General features: G+C 37.2%; 1 protein-coding gene across 44 annotated transcripts in view; it reads right to left on the bottom strand.

The window, feature by feature from the left end:
- The window catches only part of scrib (scribble planar cell polarity protein), a 106,231-nt gene that overhangs the window by 16,658 nt on the left and 65,879 nt on the right, over positions 1-23,694 (bottom strand). For 22 of the 44 annotated variants that reach the window (XM_084110121.1, XM_084110078.1, XM_084110085.1 and 19 more), the window contains exons 12-30: positions 23,415-23,545; positions 23,186-23,314; positions 21,474-21,650; positions 20,832-21,242; positions 20,267-20,308; positions 17,173-17,235; positions 14,012-14,101; positions 13,830-13,907; positions 13,402-13,731; positions 11,853-11,933; positions 7,915-8,160; positions 6,812-6,922; positions 6,499-6,675; positions 6,174-6,290; positions 5,872-6,060; positions 5,363-5,482; positions 5,225-5,281; positions 4,714-4,770; positions 4,380-4,460 (exon numbers count right to left, since the gene is read on the bottom strand). In XM_084110121.1, the coding sequence (XP_083966247.1) occupies positions 4,380-4,460; positions 4,714-4,770; positions 5,225-5,281; positions 5,363-5,482; positions 5,872-6,060; positions 6,174-6,290; positions 6,499-6,675; positions 6,812-6,922; positions 7,915-8,160; positions 11,853-11,933; positions 13,402-13,731; positions 13,830-13,907; positions 14,012-14,101; positions 17,173-17,235; positions 20,267-20,308; positions 20,832-21,242; positions 21,474-21,650; positions 23,186-23,314; positions 23,415-23,545 (2,687 nt within the window). The remainder of the gene's footprint in view (positions 1-4,379; positions 4,461-4,713; positions 4,771-5,224; positions 5,282-5,362; positions 5,483-5,871; positions 6,061-6,173; positions 6,291-6,498; positions 6,676-6,811; positions 6,923-7,914; positions 8,161-11,852; positions 11,934-13,401; positions 13,732-13,829; positions 13,908-14,011; positions 14,102-17,172; positions 17,236-20,266; positions 20,309-20,831; positions 21,243-21,473; positions 21,651-23,185; positions 23,315-23,414; positions 23,546-23,694) is intronic. The other 22 variants (XM_084110118.1, XM_084110080.1, XM_084110096.1 and 19 more) reach the window with 10 other exon arrangements.

The raw sequence follows: 23,694 nt of genomic DNA, 5'->3' as shown, positions 1-23,694 counted from the left end.
GACATGTATTTTTCTGTGAAACAATTTTACAGCCTAAGGATGTTTTCAAAGACATTGATAAGTCTAAAGCAGCTAATTCAAGTCTTTGGATGGCATTTAGGATTAAGGTGGTATGTTAACTCTAAAAAGCTACTGATGACACACCATGCTTGACCAGAAACACACTCAGTCACAAAACACACTCCTCAAGGCTGCTTGCCTTGCTGTACAACCAGGGTTGCAGCTGCCCATGCCTGCCGTAACCCACAGGTGGCCCTGATAAAATGCGCTCCTCAGGAGGGCAGCCTTTGCCCTTGCGATTAGCCACAAGGAAGGGGTTTTCACTAAAGCAGATTGGCTGGGAGTCCACAAGACATTCTTCTTCCTGGTTAGTTTCTTGTGGCACTCCTAGAGCTGGGAGTGGGTCCCATGTGTCGGCTTGGGGCTGTTTTAAAGCCGCTGAACTTGCGGCTGGGCAGACTGGAGATGAAGGGAGGGCAATGGGCTCTACATGGTACATAGAGGCATGGACTTTCTCAAAACCCAGGGGATCTACAGAGCCAGCTGGCATGGCAGCCTCCATTGTGACGAATGCAGCAAAGGAGGGAGAAAACTGAGGAATGAGAGAGAGAATGTGGTCGACAGAGACAAAAGGGAGAAATAATGTGAGAAGGAAACAAAGACAGATAAAAGAGCAGAGCAACTAATGATACATAAAGGGGACAGGAAAATGACATGAGAATGAGAACACAGAAAATGTAAAAGAAAAGAAAAGCAGTAAAGAGTGAAACAGTTGGGTTTAGTATGGCAGAGTTGGGAAGAATCACAGCCATGCTAAAGTCACAAACATCTACCGGTCACGCCATTTCAGATGAGTGAGGCGCTAAATACAGCTATCCCATCATCCTGAGACATCTCACAGTGAACAGTCACTCAATCCTGAACATTTGCACTAATGTGCTGTGCGCTTTAATATAGACTTTAAGCTTGATATGTCCTGTGACAGACTCAGAGAAAAATTTCAGAGAAAACTTAATGTGAAAAATATAATCAATGAATTCAATAACCAGGGAGCTGTTTTACCGTTTCAGTGCTGTGTTATTTTAGTATTAATTATATAATATTATAGATTTCATTAATATTTTGAATTAACCTTGATGTTTATATATTCAGTTTTCATTTTGATTTTAGCAATTTTGTTGTACTTTTGTCATTTTATTAGTTTTTGTTTTTTAAAAATATTTCTTTATAGCTTTAATTCATTTTTATTTCAGTTATAGAAAATGTAGTACTTAAGTACTTAAAAGTTAATTTCCAATGCAACATTTCTTTCTCATTTAAGTTTTTTTTTTTAAATAAACATTTAAATCTTTTCAAATACAGTTTAGTTAAAAATAACGTTTCAGTTGACGTAGTTACTACAGTTTGCCTTTGTAAGGAGGTATACACAATTTAAAATCTTTTCACCATCATGAACGTTGAATGCTTGCTTTGAGACAACTGAAGTTTAAATATACAACCTAATTTAATTCATAAGTAGTTCTTACAAGTGCATGTAACTACAGAGTGGACACTAACCACAATATGCAACTTTACAAAGAATTATAAATCTGTTCTCTGATTCTCATCACAGGAAAAAAAAAATGCTTCAAATGTGGCTTCACAAACAGGTGCAGTTGGTGGCACATTGTGATGCTTAAGTTGTGACCGTCACACACAGTTAAAACTTCATTCAATGGCTCTTGTGTGCAGATAAAAGTCACTGCTCTACAAAACAGTCTCTATAAATAGCAGTGACTAAATGGTTCTTCATATACCACGAAAAAACGGTGCGGTAGTGTTTCCCTGTCTAAGAGCAGTCCACCCCCTCTCCATGCCTCACTTAACTTTGCTAACAGCTGCTAGTGCTATGTAGGTTATACATTCCGAGAAAATAGACACAGGCTAAAAATTAAAGATAAAGAGGCAAGGAATATATCAAGGAACATCAAAAAACTAAAATTACAAAGCTCAAATTACATCTACTACATTTTATAACCTTTACTGAACATCACTAAAGGCAATACATCGCTGTAAGTGGGATGTTTGTGTGGAACTAACATATTACAATTTACTGACTTAACTCAAACTCAACGTCCAACAACCAATAGATACTGTTATTAATTCAGTAAAAGATAAAACACTCCGAAAAAAAGAAAAAGAAGAAAAAGTAGTAAAGAAGGAATGAGTGATAAAGAAATAACAGAAAAGTCAAAGAGTTGTAGAATAATAGCAGTGGTACACTCACAATACGATGACGGAGGCTGATTCCAAACGGCTCGACTCTAGATAACTTAACTGTCAAGATCTTCCAAGGGTCCCTCATTCTCAATGGCCACACCCACCCATTAAACCATTCAACCAATCAGCTCACAGCACACATTTTAAAATAACTTGAGCTACTGTCAGCTGTCGGCCGGCACCTCCCCTCACTACCCCTCAAGCACTGGCAAATACAATCTGTATTTTGTCAGAGGTATGGCTGGAATGACCAGCAGCTGGACTGCTTCACCTTTGGCACTACTAGTAAAAGGAGCACTACTAAGCAAATGTAAAGCTTGACCTCATAATGTTTCAGAAGACCAATACACTAAGCATTCAAGCATCTGAGGAAATATGAGCTGACCCATAAGTTTTGTGCTTTGTTACTTTTAATAAGTAACAAAGACTAAGCTTTTAAATTCTACCAATTTTATCACAAAATTCAAACATAAATGTAATTTTGATGCTCTTTAATGTAGTGTGACAGAACGATCTCTGCAGCCGCCTCAGCACAAGCGGCAGAGCGGCGTACAAGTGTGCCCCATCATCTCTTCCTCTTTACTACTAGTTACAGCATAAAATAAACATGAATCAACAATCAGGTATTTAGAAAGAAACAGTAGAACTTACTGAAATGTTTCATGTCTCATGTTATCTCTCAATCAGTGTTTCGACCGCAAAAAAAGTGTCAATAAAATAGCTTGTAAACTATGATACATAACTTTGTATTTACTTCAGGGAAGCTATTCAATATCCATAAACTTGTCAGTTAATTAGAAATAATAACTCTATATATGTAATATACACTGTTACATATTTATAATATTTGCACCTGTTAGTGATGTCTTATAAATCAGTCACAAAGGAAAAAAAAACCCACGATGACAGCCATCATCATTTATATAAAAACTGCCCCAAAAATGTAAATGTTTCTTATTGTTTATTATTATATCTAAAAATAATTAGCAAGATAATTTAATAGTTTAGACTCTGCTCATGTGCCCCTATTATGAATTTTTGAAAATGACCTTTCATGCAGTGTGTAATGTAGCTGTATGTGAATGTAAACAGTCTACAAAGTTGTAAAGCTGAAAGTGCATCATAAATAAAAATTAATCTCAAAAGAAAGAGTCGACGCTGAACCGCTCAAACGAGTCGTTTGGAGTTCAAATCTATTTTCACGAAGTTCACACGTCACGCCTTACTGCGTTCTGCGTGGACAGGACATCTTGCTGTAGCTCGTTCGTGTGGATATCATGTCGTCAAGACGCTTGCGTCTCTTGTCTCTTGCGATGGAGGTTCAGGTTGAAAGACTAGTTCTTCCAATGTTTCATCATCGGACTCGCGCTCGGATTGATATGGTAAAATCGACGTCATCGTTCGTTACCGTTTTTAGTTTACAGTGTACAATCGCTGAGCTGTAAGAAGCCTCCGGATGGAGCTGAAGTTCAGTTATGGCAATGGCCGTTTTTGTTTTCGACATGCGCTGTACGTGGTAGACCAATCACAACAGACTGAGCTGTCTGGCCAATCAGAGCAGAGTAGCTCACGGAAAGGAGGGATTTAGAGAGACTGATTCATCCATGGAGTCGTTCGAGAATCATTGAAAAATGTGGTGATGTGCAATGTTTATTATGAGAAAATGAAATGTTTTTTTGACCTTTGATGCATGTAAACCTGTTGTAGGAGACCTCCTAAACAAAATTAGGAGACTTTAAAATAGCATTATAGGGGCACTTTAATGTTATTAGTATTGTACCAACTGACAGTATAGTTTACAGATTTAATTGAGAGACTTTCTTTCCGAACTGATTCTGATATATATCCAAATGAACTGAAATTGGAATCGAATCAAGGTTGTGAATTGAAATCGAATAGAAATAACTGAATAAACTCTGTGTCAATACTTAGCCCAAGTCTGCAGTGACAAAGGCTCATTTCATGGACGTGCAGCAGCCAGTGGGTGTACACACTTTGATAAGGAATCATTTGTTTGGAAATCCTACCTGGCATTTATGTCCAAAAGTCTTTCAAATAGTTTTTTTCTAGATGCTTTCTAGCCTATTTACTAAAACAAGATGCTACATGTAGGTACTTACTCTGTTAACTTTCTGTAGACTAGTCGTAGGCAGAGCCGCCAGTGTCTTGTAGTCCAGTTTCAATGGCCCAGTGCTCAAATTCTGTAGAGAGAGCATTAGAAAGATTACATTGAAAGATCTTTGTTCACTGAAAGAACATGTTCAACAATCTTCTGAACTTTATTTAGACTTTTCATTAAGCTTTGAGTATGAGGACACTGTATCTAAAGAGCTTCTAATGTTCAGAGGTTCAGACATGACTCATTTGTTCATGTTCAAGGTGACGGCTGGTCCCGTGTTTCGTTCCTGGAGCCCTACTGTGGGCCGTTATGACAGGGAGGGCATAAGGCCTCACCTCAGTTTCCTCCTCCAGCAAGCGAGTTGCCTCCTCGCGCTCCAAGCGCATACGCTCCTTTACCAAAAGAGGGAGGGTAATAAGGAGGGAGTGGGGGGTGGGTTGGTGAAATTTACCCAATCACACACGCACACATTTTACCGACACAAATATGGACACACACACATTCCGATGACATCCATTGCACAGATGGGGATGAGGTTTAGGTGACAGAGTCATGGATGAAAAATAAAATCAGGGAACCATGTAGACACAAGAACATATTTAATGAAGGAGATGAATGGAATTGAGTAGAAACAAGATGTGATGTTTGGAATGAGCAACACCCAAAATCATTCAGAATGGTTTGGGGGAAAAGTGGGGCATAAGATAAGAGAAAGAGAGAAGAAAAGGACAGATCCAAATATATTAGTTATAGGGGAGATTTGGAAGTTGTTGTCATTTTAATAGCAATTGTTATTATGATAATAATCTGTTATGACAAAGGCGATTTGGGGAGGAAATTACTCACCACTTTTTCCATCTCCTCCCGTTCCCACTGGGACGTCTCTCTTACCATTTCTACCTCCTGCAGGAAAGTTCAGACAGAAGAATATTATTTTTCCATCCATGCCACAGTTCTTCCTATTCTGTGTGCTGCAGAGCTCACCTTCTGCATGATGTCAATCTCTTCAGGACTCAGGTCTCTGTCTACTGACGAGATGCTCTCCATACTGTTCTTACGAACAATACCGGCCGCAAACGGGTTTGCAATAACACCAGGGGATGCCTGAAAAATCAAATCAATTACAAATAAATATGCAAAATATGTAGTAGTTTAATACAGCACGGTGCAAAAGTCTTAGGCACGTTATCATTTACCAAAAATATGACTTCAAGCCAGTTATTTTTATATCAGTTATTATATATTTATATTGTGCAAACACAAATCTCACTGGATTATTACAATTAATGCAAACGGAATGTTTGGAAATGTAAACTGATATTTCCTACTGACACACTACAGCAAAAGATATAAATAACTGGCTTAACCATTTTTTGGGGGTGAAAATACTAACCTGCCTAAGACATTTGCAAAGTACTGTACATATTATATAATTATTTGAGCCACAGCTGGACACCATAGCAGATTGCTTCTCCTCCTGTAAAAGTGTTTACCTCTATGCCTGTAGCGTTTCTTGGGTCAAAGCCATCACACACAAGCATAACCAAGGAATCACCGGAGGCACGCAAGACCCTCACTGCTTCTGTGTGGGTCATGCCCAGCAGACTGTTGTTGCCCACCTCAAGAATGCGCATGCCCACCCGCAGTCTCGCATCTCGTGCAGCGGCACCACTGGTGCTCACCTATAAGAACAAGTAAGAAACAAATCAAGGATTTACATGACTGTAGTGAGGAGGAAACCAGACCAGTTTTTTTTTGCAATCAGAATCCTGAAGGGTTTAAGTTTTATGGTTACCTTGGAAATGAAGATGCCCTCATCTGTGGGATCAAAGGGGTTTCCTGCATGGCCTTTAGCGCCGCCCCTGATGCTGATTCCTAGCTTTTCTCCAGGCTGCTTGTGAATGACAATCTCCTACAATAACATGAATAAATAAATGTTTTAGAGGGTATGTAAGGGTATCCCCATTGCAGGCCATTATGCCGTATTTTCAGGAAAATCTAATATTTGTTAAATCTGACTGAGCCAAGAGAACTTCACAGATGTGACTGTAAGAAACCACCTGACGGCATCTGGCCATACTGTAGGTTTTGCTCACATTCCTGTGCAAATGTGATAATACCTCCATGCCGGGAGGCGAGGGATCTCTGCGCACAAGCATGCGGATCTCCTGTTTGTTGGAGAGCAATGCTCTAACAGCTTCCTGGTGAGTGGCATGTCGCAGGTCGATGGCGTTCACCTCCAAGATACGATCACCCACACGAAGTCCACTCTGAGAGGCCAAGCCATTGGGGATGACCTACTCAGATGCAATAAGGTCAGAAATTAATTCATCTGACACAAGCTCCACTGACCACAAATCACAGCATTCATTTTTGACATTAACCTGCATCATACTAGATACTTGTAAATAATAATGAAGAAGTTTATTTTACCTTTGAGATGAACACCCCTGGCTCATTAATTCCAAACGGGTGACTGGCATGGTCGCTACCCCCTACAATGCTCAAACCCAGGGGACCACCCGCTTTGATCAGCATCACTTCCTGTCCAGAGAGGAAAATGCGATGTATTAAGAAGTCAAGTTTTATTTATTGAGTTTAAAAAGTAAGGTTTGCAGTAGGTCAGATGGATGATATAATCTTTGGGATTCATTTATAATACTAAAAAAGATACTTCTCAAAAGTTTGGGGTTGGTAATTTTTGTTTTTGTTGCTTTGTTAATAAAAAAGCTCTCTCGTCTCACCAAGGCTGCATTTTTTTTTACCAAAAATACAGTAAAAACAGCAACATTTTGAAATATTACATTGTATTTTAATATATTTTAAAACAAATTATTCTTTTGATTGCAAAGCTGAATTTTCAGCATCATTACTCCAGTCGTTAGTGTCACACGATCCTTCAGAAATCATTCTAATATGTTATATTTGGGGAATATATTTGCTGCTCAAGAAACATTTCTTATTATCGTCAATGATGAAATAAGTTGTGCTGCTTAATTTATTCTTATGATACTCTTAATATGTTAATATTTCTGTGGAAACTGTGGTACTTGGTTCAGGAAACATTGATGAATCGAAAGTTTAACATAAAATGTCTTTGTCACTTTTGATGAAATTTAACGCATCTTTGCTGAATAAAAGTTATTTTTCTTTTTTTAAAGAAATTAAAAAAGAAAAATCTTACTGACCCCAAACTTTTGAATGGTAGTGTCAATGTTTTAGAGAAAATAACTGAATGTTCAGTTATTTGTGATGGAGACGCACACGTCTTCTGGTCTATAACTACACAACTTCAAAACATCAAGGGAACATCAATAAAATGCAAAAGCAATAGAGTAAATTTCAAAAGGCCAAATCACAATCCTAAAACAATAAATCCAGTATGCAATGTTCATACCGTGCACCATTTTCCCTGTTGAGTGAGGCATTAAAACATCAAAATGAAGCTGTTATGAGATTAAACTACAGCAAGCAGCATTTATCAACTCACACATTCCCTACAGACTCACTGTCACACTTTAAGTTAGAGCTCGCACCTCAATGGGGTATTCATCTTCCATGGGACAGTTGAGATGGTTTCCAAGGTGCTCGTCTCCTCCTTCCTCTTGCTCAGGTGAGTCAGATGGCTCTGGAGGAGGGGGTGAATGAGGTCGAGTTCGAGGGGAGGCGCCCCCTGCACTGGCCTGGTCCCGATCGACCAGGAGGGTGATGGTGGGGGAGGTGCCAGTAAGCAGCGCTACTGCCTGGTCATGTCTGGCCTCTGTCATGTCTACACCATTGATCTGAAGTGACAGCCAAACACCAGAGGGTCATAGAGGGCCAATATGCCCAGAATGGGCAGATGAAAGCCCTTCATGCTGAGCTGTGATGTCTTACTGGCTCTTTAAATGCTGTATGTAAGGTTTTAGAGGAACATTAAAGATTCCAGGTGTTAAACGGGGGAAACATTTTCCTGTACAGGACTGATCTGGATCAGGCGAAAGCCAATGCGGAGTCCTCTCATGCATTCATAGGCTTAAAGGAAAAGTGATTTCCACTTTGGTTTTAAAAACCTGGGTTCTCAGTGAAAAATCATGCAAACCAAACTGATACACATCTAGCCATGGAAGTGAAAAGAGAAGGGAATGTGCAATAGGAGAAAGAGGAAGTGCTGGAGATGCTTTAGGTAGCAAGATCATGTAGTGTGTTAGAGCAAGTACAAAAAGAGCAGCCTTTGAAAACAGTCTCTACTACACTCTACTACAGCTTGTCACATTTAGATGCATTGCAGATACAGTACAGGTCAAAAGTTTGGAAACATTACGTTTTTTTATATTTTTGAAAGAAGTCTCTAATGCTTATCAAGGCTGCGTTTATTTGATCAAAAATACAGAAAAAAAACAGTAATATTGTGAAATATTATTACAACTTAAAATAATAGTTTTCTATTTGGATATACTTTAAAAAATAATTTATTCCTGTGATGCAAAGCTGAATTTTCAGCATCATTACTCCAGTCTTCAGTGTCACATGTGACATCCAGTCTATCACATGATCCTTTAGAAATCATTCTAATATTCTGATTTATTATGAGTGTTGGAAACAGTTCTGCTGCCTAATATATTTGATGAATAAAAGGTTAAAAAGAACTGCATTTATTCAAAATAAAAAAGTATTTTCTAATAATAGAAATCTTCTTTACGATCACTTTTTATCAATTTAACACATCCTTGCTGAATAAAAGTATTGATTTATTTAAAAAAAAGAAAGAAAAAAAATTACTGACCCCAAATTACTGACCAGTAGTGTATATTATTGTTACAAAAGATTTTTTTTACTTTTTATTCATCAAAGTATCCTAAAAAAGTATCACAGGTTATGAAAAAATATTAAGCAGCAGAACTGTTTCCAAAACTTTGATAATGAATCATCATATTAGAATGATTTCTAAAGGATCATGTGATAGACTGGAGTAATGATCCTGAAAATTCAGCTTTGCATCACAGAAATAAATGATATTTTAAAGTATAACAAATTGAAAACCAATTATTTTAAATTGTAATAATATATCACAATATTACATTTTCTGTATTTTTGATCAAATAAATGCAGGCTTGATGAGCAGAAGAAACTTCTTTCAAAAACATTTAAAATAGTAATGTTTCCAAACTTTTGACCTGTACTGTATATCTCATATGCTTTGATTAGAGGACCTTTTACTCATAAAAAGTGGGTTTAGTCCAAGATGAGTTACAATTACAACTGATATAATGTGCGATAACATGCACTATAAAACTTTCATTACATTTGGAAAAAAGCAGTAATTAATCCGTTTAAAATGTCATGTACACACTTAAGTCTGACTGAAATATACCAGGCTGGTTTTGGGGAAGCCAGACTAACAGATCTGGAAAACGTGATTGTAGCTTGGCTTTCTCCAGCACCTTAAAATGTTTATCAAACTACAATTTGCCTCATGATTGTGCACTTGCTCCATAAGATAGAGGTGACGCGCAACCTGTATTTAATCCTTCAAATATTCGATTACGTATTATGTCATCTATACCTGGACAGATAAGAGACTGTAGCCTGACTACATAAAAACCTGCTTTTAACTTGAGAATAACTATGCATGTACAAGTACTAACTGATTCATCACATTAGCTATTGACTCAACTGCAAGGCCAAGGCATGTCGCTAAATCTGTCTTGTTTCATGTGAGGAAGGACTATTTTTGATTTCTGGTTACATTGTTTATAAGTAAGAAGTTCCACCATGGTGACAAACAGAGGTCAGCACTGGCCATTCAGTACCGGCGCTTACCACAGGGTGACAGAACGGCAGCTGCTATGGTAACGCATGCAGTTACCATGACAGCAGGCCCAAAGAATAAGTCAGAAACCTCCCATCACCACACCCGACACCAAGCAGGCAAGAAGTGTGTTAGTGAAAACCCATGCAAGGACAGAGGAAGCAGCAGCAAAAATAGCAAAATAAAGAGAGGGCTCAAAGGAGACAAAACAGTTTGGATTATAACCGTCATATTGCTGATTAGTAATACAAGCAAGGTTACCAGGAGAGAAGTGCACAAGTACACAGTGACATCATTTCATGGTGTGGAGCAGAACGGTTATGGTGTACAGCACAGTAAAACAGCAGAAGACTGCTCAGCTGCACTTTGCTAAAACTAATTAGCAAATTATTAAAGGTAGAGCAAAACACAAATGCGTGTGTTAGTGTTCATGTGTTAATTTTCCATACAATGAAAGAGAAAGCTCAGAAAACGGAGCATAAAAGTATCATAAAAGGTAATCCATATAATTTGTGTGCTTTATTCCGAAACCATACATTCAGGGTTTGAAATGAACACCCGCCAACCCTCCAAATGCAGGTAAAAATCAACTTGCGTGTAACGCTGTCAAATCACTAGCCAATTTGGCGTGTTACTTATTATGTTTACTCACTTTGTTGCGGAAGTCCGTGTAAGCCAAATCTGTGCAGATTTAGCGCAAATACTGAACTCGTGAGTCATCATGATATATTAAATACAGCGTATTGCGCAGAATCTGCTCATATCTGGCTTACTTGAACACACACGTCAGTACACAACAAATAACGGCACACTTGTTAATTTACATTGAAGCAAAAACGAAGATTAAAAAGCATTTGGTTAACAGAAAAGCCATTGTTATTTTCCAAAAAAAAAAAAAAAAAAAGATGTTCTTTGTACTGTATTGATCTGTTCACCTAAAATACATTTTTGGTGAAAAGGATGAGGATGAAAGAGGAAGAGGAGGAGATGGCTGGATGACAGGATTTTGTTTGAATAAGAAATTAATGTATGAAATCCAAATTTTATATTATCTATAAATTAAAATATTATATATATATATATATATATATATATATATATATATATATATAAAAATACATAAGCTGAGACGTAGTTAATCTGGTTTATTTTTTAACTTTAATTCTGAATGGCTAGTAACTTAATTTAGTAGCCAAATTGGCCGGCGAGTGAAAAAGTTCATTTCAAACCCTGCATACAATAGCTTTGTGTGAACAACGTGTGACGTCTTCCTGTGCCACATTTTAATATACACGAACATAAATGAGATTTGATATCAGCATAAATATCAGTCTTTTATCAGTCTTTTTATCGCACAAAGCTATCACATTGCTTTAGAGGACTTAAAATAAACACATGACTTGTATGGATCACTTTCATGGTGCTGTTTGTCATTTTTGGAGCTTGGCAGAGCAGACCCTGGTAACCATTCACTTTTTGCAACAGCCTCAAAATGTGTTAAACATCTCCTTTTGTGTTTCAAGGAACAATTTTTTTTTTTAATTTTTAGTTTTTAAATGACATGAAGGTGAGCAAAATTGACTTATTTCAAGTGAACTACTCTTTTAACTCTAAAATAAAATACGTTGATTAACTACACTAACTAGAGAGAGAGAGGTGTGTGCGAGAGATGGATGGACTCACTGATATGACCCTGTCTCCCACGTGCAGGACAGTGTCTCTGTGAGCAGCTCCTCCTTCAGCAATTCGAGAGATGAATATTCCCTGAGAATAAAGCAGGAGAACACAGTCAAGTCAACTGTAATCTCAACTCCATAAGATTTTTTTAAATGTTTTTGAAAGAAGTCTCTTGTGCTCACCAAAGCTGCATTTATTTGAATTTTAAATTCACTATTTTACTATATTTTAAAATGTAATTTATCCCTGTGATGGCAAAGCTGAATTTTTAACATCATTACTCCAGTCTTCAGTGTCACATGATCCTTCAGAAATCATTCTAACATGATGATTTGCAGCTCAAGAGACATTTCTTATTATCATCAATGTTGAAAACATTGCTGTTTAACATTTTTGTGAATTTCTCTTTTTTTTCTGTATTCTTCGATGAATAGAAAGTTCAAAAGAACAGCATTTATTTCAAATAGAAATATTTTTTAACATTAGAATTTTTTTAACATTTCTTTACAGTCACTTTTGATCAATATAATGCATCCTTGCTAAATATAGTCATTGTTTCTTTAAAAAAAAAAGTGATCCAAAATTTTGAACGGTAGTGTATGTAAACATTTTGTAAGCTTTTTACATTTACAAAAAAAAAAAAAAAAGGTCATACTCTAGAAGTGACACAGTGCTAAAATCACTTGCAGTGCTGTTTTACAGCACTCCTGTATAGCGGTTAAGAGCTAGTGAGTATGCTGGTGTAACATGCTGCAATACCACATGCCTCTAAAGCAGAGAATATCCCGCTGACCTTGGCTTGAAATTACCTGCCTTTTTGTAATGGCCCATTATAGTAAAAAAAGGGTTATTTAAAACTCTACAAATGTATTTTAGACTGTAGTATTAAAATAACCATCTACGACCTTCAAGGCCACTTCATTCTTCAAAGAAAAATCTGTCAATTGATACGCAGATAGTCTTCAAGCCGCCTTTGTCAGCACATTCACAGTGTGTTCTCTAGAAGTGTGATCTGAACACTGCATGCTGAAAACTCAATGTAGCAAACAGACAAGTTGGTGACATCAACTTGTTTGTAAAAGCAAGCGCAAATGTCAAGCAGAGGAACAAAAACAGGACTTACACTAACTCAGCCTAGAGTGTGTGCATGTGCTAATGTGTGACGGTCTCCTTCGTGAAAGTGGTGCATAAATGAGGCCGCGTGTCAGAAAGATAGAGGGTGGTTTGATGCGTGTCTGCAGCAGAGATCCAAAAATACTTCATCCCCTGCCATCCTATAATCTATCGGCACTATCGGGTGTCAGTCCCTGTAATTCTAATCATCGCAGCCTCGGTCAGACATCCTAGAGGTGATGAGGAGCACCATACAGAGGCTTATGCAGTCCATACATTTCGGTTTAATATGTTAAACATACAGACAGAGCGAACGACCTGTCCTGTGCTCCGTAAACAAACACTGTGATAAAACAACCTGACACCAAAGCAAAGAACACACCATAAAATATTTACCACAAGGCAAGTCACAAGTGTATCTGGAAGAGCGTCTTGTTTTTACCGTGTCTCCTACTCGGTACGGGGTTGAACCTTTCCCTCCAGCAATGCTGAAACCTAAACCTTTATCGTTGCGGATCAGACAAGTGGCTAGTCGCTGTGAAGGTCCAGTGCTAACAGCAGGCGAGGCAGGGTCCAGGAGGAAAGGCAGCCCACTGGAACGTCTCTCCCGGGGGAAATAATCATCTTCTGGTCGCAACGGTGTGGTGGTGATGGCGTTCTCTGGTTCCACCATGCGTTCTCGTAGAACAGTCATAACCACGGCTGCCCCCGAGTTACGCAAGGCCTCGACAGCTGTGTGATGCTCTGCTCCGTGCAGGTCTACTCCGTTCACCTAAGACCCGATGAATACAAAGATGGAGGACTTAAAGCTGCATGAATGACTGGTTTTGTATGGGGCAACTCAAAGGTGAAAATTATAACAATGTTCACCTCAAGAAGTTTATCTCCCACTTTGACTCCAGCACGAGCTGCAGGGCCCTCTTCTGACACTCTAGAGATGAAAATACCCTGAAAAGGACATGCGCAGTACATTAAAACAAGCTGACAACACTCTCACACACAAAAGCATTTACTAAAATTGATCTTTTACATGAAAGCTCATTGAAATGTACCTCATCGTCACCCTTATAGGGCGTAGATCCTTTCCCCCCTGCTATGCTGATGCCTAACCCACCAGTCTGCCTCAGGATGGACAGGTTCAGCTACAGATGAGGCAGAGATTAGACATTTACAGAAAAGTGCACAACAAAAACCTGCACAATGCATCTCACAAGACATTTGCTATAATATGCACGACTTAACTGATAGAACAAAATAACTAACAAAAACAAAACATGAATCTTTCATGCAGTGCATGCTTGTTTATAGAGGAAATATCTCTAATGGGAAGACTGCATCCATGTTCAGACAGATCGCATATATTGTCCCAACCAGCAGCCGCCTTTCCTTGATATTTTACACGTTGCATTCATTTACATACAATAACAATTGAGCTCAAATTTAAGGATCATTGGACGATCCATTCATATTCGGAAATACTTTTAACACAATTTGAAAGATAAATCAGAAGCACAAAAACTCTGTTGATAAGAGAAATATCAAACTTTATAAGTTGGATTAGGTGGACTGACTGTCAATTTGCTGAGGTAATAAATTTGAAAGCAAAATGTGTTCTAAAACTGGCTGAAAATATCAAATATTTGATATCCTCCGACTGGACGGAATTATAGTCTGAATCTGTGAAATCTGTCAATTCAAATATCGCTTCAAGCATCGACTTGTACAGACTGTGAACTGAGGCAAAAATCTTGGGAAATGTCATGTATTTCAGCCTTTACTCAAATTGCACAGTTTATACATAGACATCATATGGTCTCTACAAAAATATATATTGACATATTCTATACAGAAAGTTTGTTTACATTCACATCTTTTGTTTAATAAGCCGACAACCAGAAAGTCATGCAAGTTTGCTTAAGCATGACTGTTGTGCTTGTAAAGGAATAAATGATTAGTAAGCAGATAATTTCATTATAAGACTGTTGAAAACAGTTGTGCTGCTTAATATTTTTGTGGAAACCGTGATATATATTTTTTTTACAGGATTCTTTGATAAAATAGGAAGTTCAAAAACAGCACATATTTGAAATAGAAATCTTTGTAACATTATAAAAAATTTTTTTGATCAATTGAAAGCCTCCTTGCTGAAAAGTATACATTTCAATATATAAATAAATATATAAATACATTTATAAATAAATTTTATAAATAAATAAATTTTATAAATAATTTTATAAATAAATTTATAATAATTTATAAATTGAAATGTATACGGAGGCTTTCAATTGATCAAAAAAAATATTTATAATGTTACAAAGATTTCTACTGAAAATCATGCTGATTCCAAACTTTTGAACGGTAGTGTGTATAAAATTAGTAACACTGAACTACAGCAACGATGTTGATCCAAGATCAGTGATGGACATTTGATGGCACAAAATCGGATCAAATTCAACTACTTTAACACTATATTATGCATATTAATGCATAACACTATGCATTTTATCAAATAGTCAAAGGTCTGAAGAATCAAGGAGAGGAGGCCAGTGTTACTTGGACAAGGCACTAATGATCTGTTTGATTAATGCAGATTGTATATAGAACACATGCTCAGGTTTAAACATCACCCGTCTCAACACTTGTATTGAGTCAAGTTTTGTAGATTAATGGCAAAAATGATGGCTCCACATCTAGTTCAAGTCTAATTGTCATTAAACAATGTACTGTCACAGATTCATAGCCTAAAAAAAGAAGGCTGAAGCAATTCAATTTATAGTTATTTTTTGATAATGTCATCAGGATATAGGAACATGACAAACTAATATCAATAGTACAATTAATGACAATTTAATCAAAAAACAACTTTGTATTGACTGATTAAGTGGGGGCACACGTCACCAAACAGTCACACCGTGACATACCCAACGGTCACAAAATGAATGTGGGGGTGGTGAAATCTTTTGTGTGATGGACTAGATGTGGTTGATTCTACAGCAGCAGCCATGCAAAGTGGGTATAGTGAGTGGGTAGATGGGGAAAAAAACTGAAGTGAAGACAGAATGATGTCCTTGGTCAATGAAATAAATTTCTAAATAAATTAAATAACTTCAGTGCAAAGACGGCAGTACATCAGGAATTACTTTTTAGAAAATGCAAGTACTATTCAATACCCACATATCTGTGCTAATTCTCAGAGAGAGTATCAATGTCTTTGTTGAAATTAGTTGCATCAATATCAATGGTAACATAGTAAAATGGGATATTCATTGTATTCACATCTTTTTATATTGCACTGTGAAAAAGAAAAAAACAATAATGGCTGGTTTATTTTTGGAGAATAACAAACAAAAATCACACTCTGTCCGTTTCATAAGCAACTATAGGATGACTAATTTTAAGGGCTTCTGGAATATCAATTGTACATATATTTTTATGGCAAGTAAAAAATTTAAATTATTTTATTATAGCACTACTTTTGTGGGTCTTGTTCATTTAAATCAGACAAGTCAGAGACACTTGTAATAAAATGCTGCAAAAAAATAAATCAATAAAAGTTTCCACTAGCTCATGTGTGCTACTAGCTCCTAGGTGGCAGAGCCTGACAGAAGGCTAGGCGGTGGAAAAGAGGGAAGAAAAACAGCAGCAGGCAGACAGTAATGGAACCTAGTTTGGAGAAAAACATGGAAAGGAAGCAAATATTTCTTGAAAGTTTGAGGGCAATTATTTAAATAAAAAAATAAAAAAATCTTATTTTGACGTTTTCGATTACCACAGCAAATGCCTTTGTTTGTTCATAGGCTTACACTGTATTCCATTAATTTGGTTAATTACAAACTAAAGAACATGGTCAAAATATTTTCTGTGGTAAATGACACAGATGCAGTTATACAGAGCTTGTGAATGTACTCAACCTAGAACATTCCTTTACTATCTTCAGCTAACAGAAGCACCATGACAATGTTTTCTTCTCCAAAAACTAAGATCCATTACAGCGGTGATAAGTAAGTGTTAGTCAGCGTTTCCCTAGCCATCGGGATTGGATTAATGAAGGAATTGTGGGTCGTGATCCCCTGAACTGCAGGTGAATGATGAGTGAATGAATGAATAATAGAGAGAGAGAGAGAGAGAGAGAGAGAGAGAGAGAGAGGGAGGGAGAGAGGGAGAGAGCGAGGAAAAGAGCGGGAGTTTGGGCGGAAAGAGAGTAGGTACAGACCTCTTCCTCCTCAATTCGAGCAGGCTCAATCAGCAGATTATTGACTTGATCAAATGACACCCCCTGTTAGGACAGGAACCAGCGAGAGGGCATGCAGATTAGTCAGGCCAAAACAAACAAAAAAAAACAAAACAGAAGCTGTATGACTGGGAATTGAAATAAAACAAACAAACATTCACACAGCATACAGAATGACACACACACACCTAGGCAGGGCAGCACACACCCACAGAAAGACAGAGCGCTTCCAAACCACCACATATATATATACACAACAAACAACACTGACCTATACACTTAATGAGCTGCCAATCACAGTTAGGAGAAATTATTGTATTATGAATGACAATAGATGAGTCATTAATGATTAGAGAGGAACTGATTGTACAGAATTACAAAACTAGTCCTGTGTCCAGTTCATCATCTGTAAATTCACTATAATTGGCCGTAAATTAAAAAAAAAATTACATGATTTTACAATTAAATTTAAGCTTTTGTTAAACCTTTATTGGACTGGTGCTTTAAAACGACATAGCACAGCACGGGTTCTCAGACGATTCAGCTCATGAAATGCACAGCTAATATCTGTCTGCTATGCAAAAGCTTGCTATGCATATCTGTAAAAAAAGCATAATATTGCAATTAAAAAAAGACTTTACAAAGCAAGTCTAAAATGTTTAGCAGAAAATTTAAAAAGACTTGACAGGGAAAACTAAAAGCCCACCGTTACAGGTTGTCAATACCAACCCAAGACAAATCATTAGCGAGTCAGGGCTATGAAACACCGATATAAAGCAATTACCCAGATTCAAACAAATGTCAATATTCACACAAGAGCAGCAAACTACATATTTTTCAAACTGAAAACATGCACACACAAGCCCTGTGCAAACATTCCTCAGCCACCCAGCCATCCAGTCTTGGAGACCACACACACACACACACACACACACACACACACACACACTTCTCTCTCTCTCCCTCTCTCTGAGTTTTTGAGCCCGGTCAGAATACTTTGAACCAGATATATACAGAACTTGGCTTCAAATATTAATTGCACATATGTAGCTTAATTAAAACAGATTTAAGAAGTTAATAGCCAAGTTTACATCCACTTTTTGCGCTGTTTTGTTAGACAAAATGAATGTGCGTTAAAAAAAGATTGCGAAATTTGCTGTCTCCAGCCTGTTTCCATCCAATTGGCCCTTTACCAATAAAACGGTGCAAGTAATGACTTCATCCCTTAAAAAAAGCGCTATGTTTAAAAAAACAAACAAAAAAAAAACAACCGCATTGCTTAAAAAAAAAAAAAACATATCGGCCCGAGTCATTTCCATACATAATTCCACGTATATCGCAAATTATATAGTATCTGTCGCATCCCAAATATCTGTAAAATGCATAGAGTAATTAGATAATTGGAATTCACCAGTTTACTGCTTACTATTTTGATGAATAATAAGTCTATTACTAAATTAGGAAATAAAAAAATCACGGCATAGAGGGACCTGTTAAAGTCTGACAGGACTTTATTTGACGAACCCCATGGGTTTGGACACAGGGCAGCTCATTTGTCCTGTAGCCTATGCAAAATTTTAGGATCCATAAAAAAGATTGCTACAGTGAAACGTTTGGTCATACAGCAACAATCTTTAACGTAAGCCTTGAACATGCAGTCAAGACAGTTGCGGTTTGACGCGACCGAGAACGGGTTAGGTTCAGATCATTCAAACCAAAAAAGTTATTCGTTCTGGTTTCAGAGTTCAGTAACATTTGTAACAAAACTTTATTATATATTACTAAATTGTATACATAAATTATTTGTATTAACAAGTGTTTTTTTTTTGTAATTCGTTATAAAGACTATTTAGACTTGATCATCAAGCAATATTCAGAAACGGGTTGTATTATTTTTCTGAATAACTTTTATTAGATTGTAGATTGAAAAGAATGCTTGCTAATAGGCTTATTATTTTTTTAAATGGGGGCAACTACTGCCTATTCCAAATGTATACACTGTATTTATATATGAAGAGTTCAGATGCAAAAGCCTCTAAGTGCCATCTGAAATTTTCTTCTAGAATGATCATTTTTATCAAGCTTGTATATTTAAGTTCAGTAATTTTACTTAAATGACAATTAATAGGTAATTTTCATTGCCATTTAAGTAAATTTCAGATGGCACTTAGAGGCTTTTGCATCTGAACTCTTCATACATACATACATACATACATATACTGTATATATACATATATATAAATAAATAAAATAGATTTAATGCACCTTTGAACTACAGAGAAATGGTGCTTTAACAGGAGTAACGGCACGAACGTGGACCCTGTATAGGCTAATTATGTAATGTGACACCACATTTATTTGCATTAAAGCCCTTTTCACGGCAAAAAGTGTTTCCAAATCAATTTTCCGCGACATTTGAAGCATCAACCAAGAATTTATGTGCTAAAATTAAATGGAAAATTTTTTGACATTTGCAAAAAATTATCGGTAATTGCCATTTCCATCAGCTATATCAGTAAACATTTTGATGTGCTAAACATTTTTTAGCAAAAAAACCCTTGGATGGAAACCTGGCTAATGAATGACTGCAACACATTCTGTAGCATGTTTGAATGAAATGTATGTATGTATGAAGTAAGTCTCCCGTTGTTTTTCTTTTTTTTTTCTTCCAGCAAAACTCTTAACGGGCTCAAAACAATCTTTGTAGGTTGAATGATAACTATAATAAAAATAATAATAAAAAAATATATATTATTCCATTAAAGTGAAGCTCAGGTATAATTTAAAATGATCAGCACATAGAAAGTTTTGGAAGGGTGGGCAAAGGCAGCAGTGTGCACTGATTCCCGCAGGCAGCAAAGACAGCAAATGATGATAAGAAGCAAGAGCAGTGCTCAATAGGGTGAAGTCAAGCTGTGGAGGAGGAGCTAAACAGACAAAGGGTGGGGCAAAACAAGGAGAAGCTTTTTCATTTGAGGTTTTGTCCTTTCAATCAGACCAGGGGCAGAAGTCATCAAAACACATAAAACAAGCATTTAACATTCAGGCAAAACAGTCTAAGATATTCCTGACATACTTTTTGCATGCTGCCAGTGTCCATTCCAATGACATGATGACTCTAATACAGATAAAATGGATGAAATTGCTGCATATGAAACAAATATACATTTATACAGTGGGGTCCAAAAGCGTGAGACTACTGTTTTAGACTCGAGTGCTGCTGTCATTAAAGCAAAAAGGACACAAACCAAAGACATTGCCTTTGAAATGTTCTGATCATTTTTCATTGTACACTAAATTGTACACATAAAAAAAGGTTTGAGGAGTAATAGCTGCTGAAAATTCAGCTATAAACCAATAATTTTGCTTAAAATATTTTAAATTGTTTAAACTTGTTAAACAAATTGTTCAAATTGTTAATTTGAATATACTGTATGAAATTAGAAAAATGTAAAAGGGACACATTTACACTAGTGGTCTCAGGCTTTTAGCACTGTATTTTGTACATCTTGAGTGATTATTAAACACCTCAACTGCATAAACCTTAAGACAATATAAATTGATTTCACCAGCAACCTGTCTATATACTGAGGTAACCAAGCTTTCCCCCACCGACTCCTCTAGAAGTGAGCCCTTCTTACCTTCACTGGCTGCAGGGATGAGTTCATCTGACTCAGCCTGCTGTCTTCTAGCTCAGCGGTTTCTAATCTGTGCTGGAATGGAGTATTGACTATTACTCCTCCCTCGTCCTCTTCATCTTCCTCCTCCACATCATCATCCCTTTCATCCTCAGGGGTGTGAGCAGTAGGTGACAGGCCGTCATGACTGAAGCCTTGCAGCAGGGCGGCGACAGTCTCGGGTTTGGGCAACTTGGTGATCTTGAAGTGCTTTTTGTAGTGTGGTGTGTCTTTACGTATGAGCCGCTGTTTCTCGGCAGGTAAAGGTGGCGTTCGGGAGTCCTCATAGTTCCTTTCAGCATCATCTTCTTCATTCTCATCTTCCTCATCATCACCGCCACGAATGATGGGCTCTTCAGCAAAGTGCACAGTAGGCTGCAAATAAAAAACTATACTGTGAAAATGGTTTACTAACTTTCCAATGCAGTGACTGGATTATTATTGCTCACCATCAAGGAAAAAAACGAAATCTTTTACAGAAGGAATTAACTGCAATGTATTTACACAAACCGAAACATAATCAATACAGTAGTTTGCATGTACAAAAGAGTTCAGAGATAACATACTTAACCATTTGCATACATGAACAATAATGAAGCAGCTCACCTCAGAATACTCCACCTCCATCTCATCCAGCTCCTCCTCCTCTCGACACTGTCCATCATTAAGCTCCATCCCTGTACTGTTTATACCCCGCTTCTCGTCCTGAGAAGTGGCCGAGGCGGTGCTACTGGATGCCTGAGATTCATGACTTTGATTGGACAGCCCACTCAACCGTTTCTCCTGTGAAAAACCATCAAAAACCAATAGGAATAACTGGGCAGTTTATATCTAATATTTAAATAATAATTAGTCAACATGTAATATGAAATTCAAATGTATTAAATTATTTTTAAATAATACAAATACCAAATCAAACAAATGAGACAAAATATTATACTTGATCATTTATTCATTCAGGAAAATGATCCAATATTACATATCTGTGAGTGGCAAAAGTATGTGAAGCTCTAGGATTAGCAGTTAATTTGAAGGTGAAATTAGTCTCCACCTGTTCTGAGATGTTTCCAATCAATGGGATGACAATCAGGTGTGTGCCCTGTTTTATTTAAAGAACAGGGATCTATTAAAGTCTGAACTTCACAACACGTGTTTGTGGAAGAGTATCATGGCACGGACAAAGGAGACTTCTGAGGACTTAAGAAAGAGTTGTTGTTGTTCATTAGGCTGGAAAAAGGTTGAACACCATCTTTAAAGAGTTTGGACTCATCAAATCCACAGTCAGAAAGATGGGGGAAAATCAAGACAATCGCTACCCTCCCCAGGAGTGGTCGACCAACAAAGATCACTCCAAAAGTAAGATGTGTTAATAGTCTGCGAGGTCACAAAGGACCCCAGGGTAACTTCTAGGCAACTCAAGGCCTATTTCACATTGGCTGATGTTAATGCTCATGAGTATACCATCAGGAGAACACTGAACAACCATGGTGTGGATGGCAGAGTTGCAAGGAGAACGCAACTGCTCTCCAAAAAGAACATTGCTGCCCATCTGCAGTATGCTAAAGATCATGTGGACAAGCCAGAGGGCTATTGGAAAAATGTTTCCTGGACGGATGAGACCAAAATAGAACAATGAGAAGCGTTATGCTTGGAGAAAGAAAAACACTTCATTCCAACATCAGAACCTACAAAAGTATTGTGCAGGACTGATCAGCAGTTACCAGAAACGTTTAGCTGCAGTTATTGCTAAATAAGGCGGTCACACCAGATACTGAAAGCAAGAGTTCACTAACAAATATGTAATACTGGATCCTTTTCCCAAATAAATAAATTACGAAGTATATATTTTTGTCTCATTTGTTTGATTGGGTTCTCTTTGTCTACTTTTAGGGCTTGTGTGAACATCTGATGATGTTTTGGGACATATTTATGAAGAAATATAGAACATTTTAAAGGGTTCACAATCATTCAAGCACAACGGTATGTGAAGAGCAATATATTTTCATGTCTGGTATCTTGACTGATTCTTGGTAAACTAATTTATTATTACCCGGGAAAAAAATAGGATGAAACGTGAGGGAAGAGTAATAAGAGAATCCATGTGTGTGACGTTAATAGCATTATATAAGTCGCGACTCTTCTCTGATGATAAAAAACGTAACTTGCATTCCGGAAAATACAATATATTGTCAGTGTGCTATAATTTGATTTATACATTTATTTCCATTCAAAGTGATGGAAACTGATAAAAGCACATTTGAACCCTAATAAAATAAAGTAAAATAAAACTAAATAATTGTGCCTTTGTTTGCGTTTACCTCAGAATCCGGGGACTCCAGATCCTCATCTGGTTTGGCTATATAAGCCTCATTTCTTCTGGCTTCAATGACATTCTTCATCACCTTTAACTCGCTAGGATGTGGTGTGGCTCTCCTCTGAAGACCCTGCTGGTTCACATATACAGCAAGAGAATTAGCACATGCACACAATTTCATGTAAACAGCTGTTCAGAAATTATAAACATCCTGTACACATTTACACACTCACCCTCCTCTCTGCCGCTGTCTCCTCATCTTCCTCTTCGTGTTTGGAGTCATCCCGGAACTGAATGACTGATACCCTGTTCAAATTAGTGTCCGTGGGCCAGGTTTCATCAACGCTCCTGTCCAACAGATTCTCTGCAAAGAATATTACAAAATATTATAATATGATGTGTGTCATGGATTCACTATGTATGTAGTCTCAGCTTCAGAAAGCATAGCCATGGACCACCCAAAGTCCTTTTTACTGACATTCAATGCACTTTTTTAAACAAGTACTTCCTGCT

The sequence above is a fragment of the Abramis brama genome, assembly GCF_963993115.1.
Source record: "Abramis brama genome assembly, chromosome: 3".
Taxonomy (NCBI): Eukaryota; Metazoa; Chordata; class Actinopteri; order Cypriniformes; family Leuciscidae; genus Abramis; species Abramis brama.
This window is presented reverse-complemented; position numbering and strand designations above follow the sequence as displayed.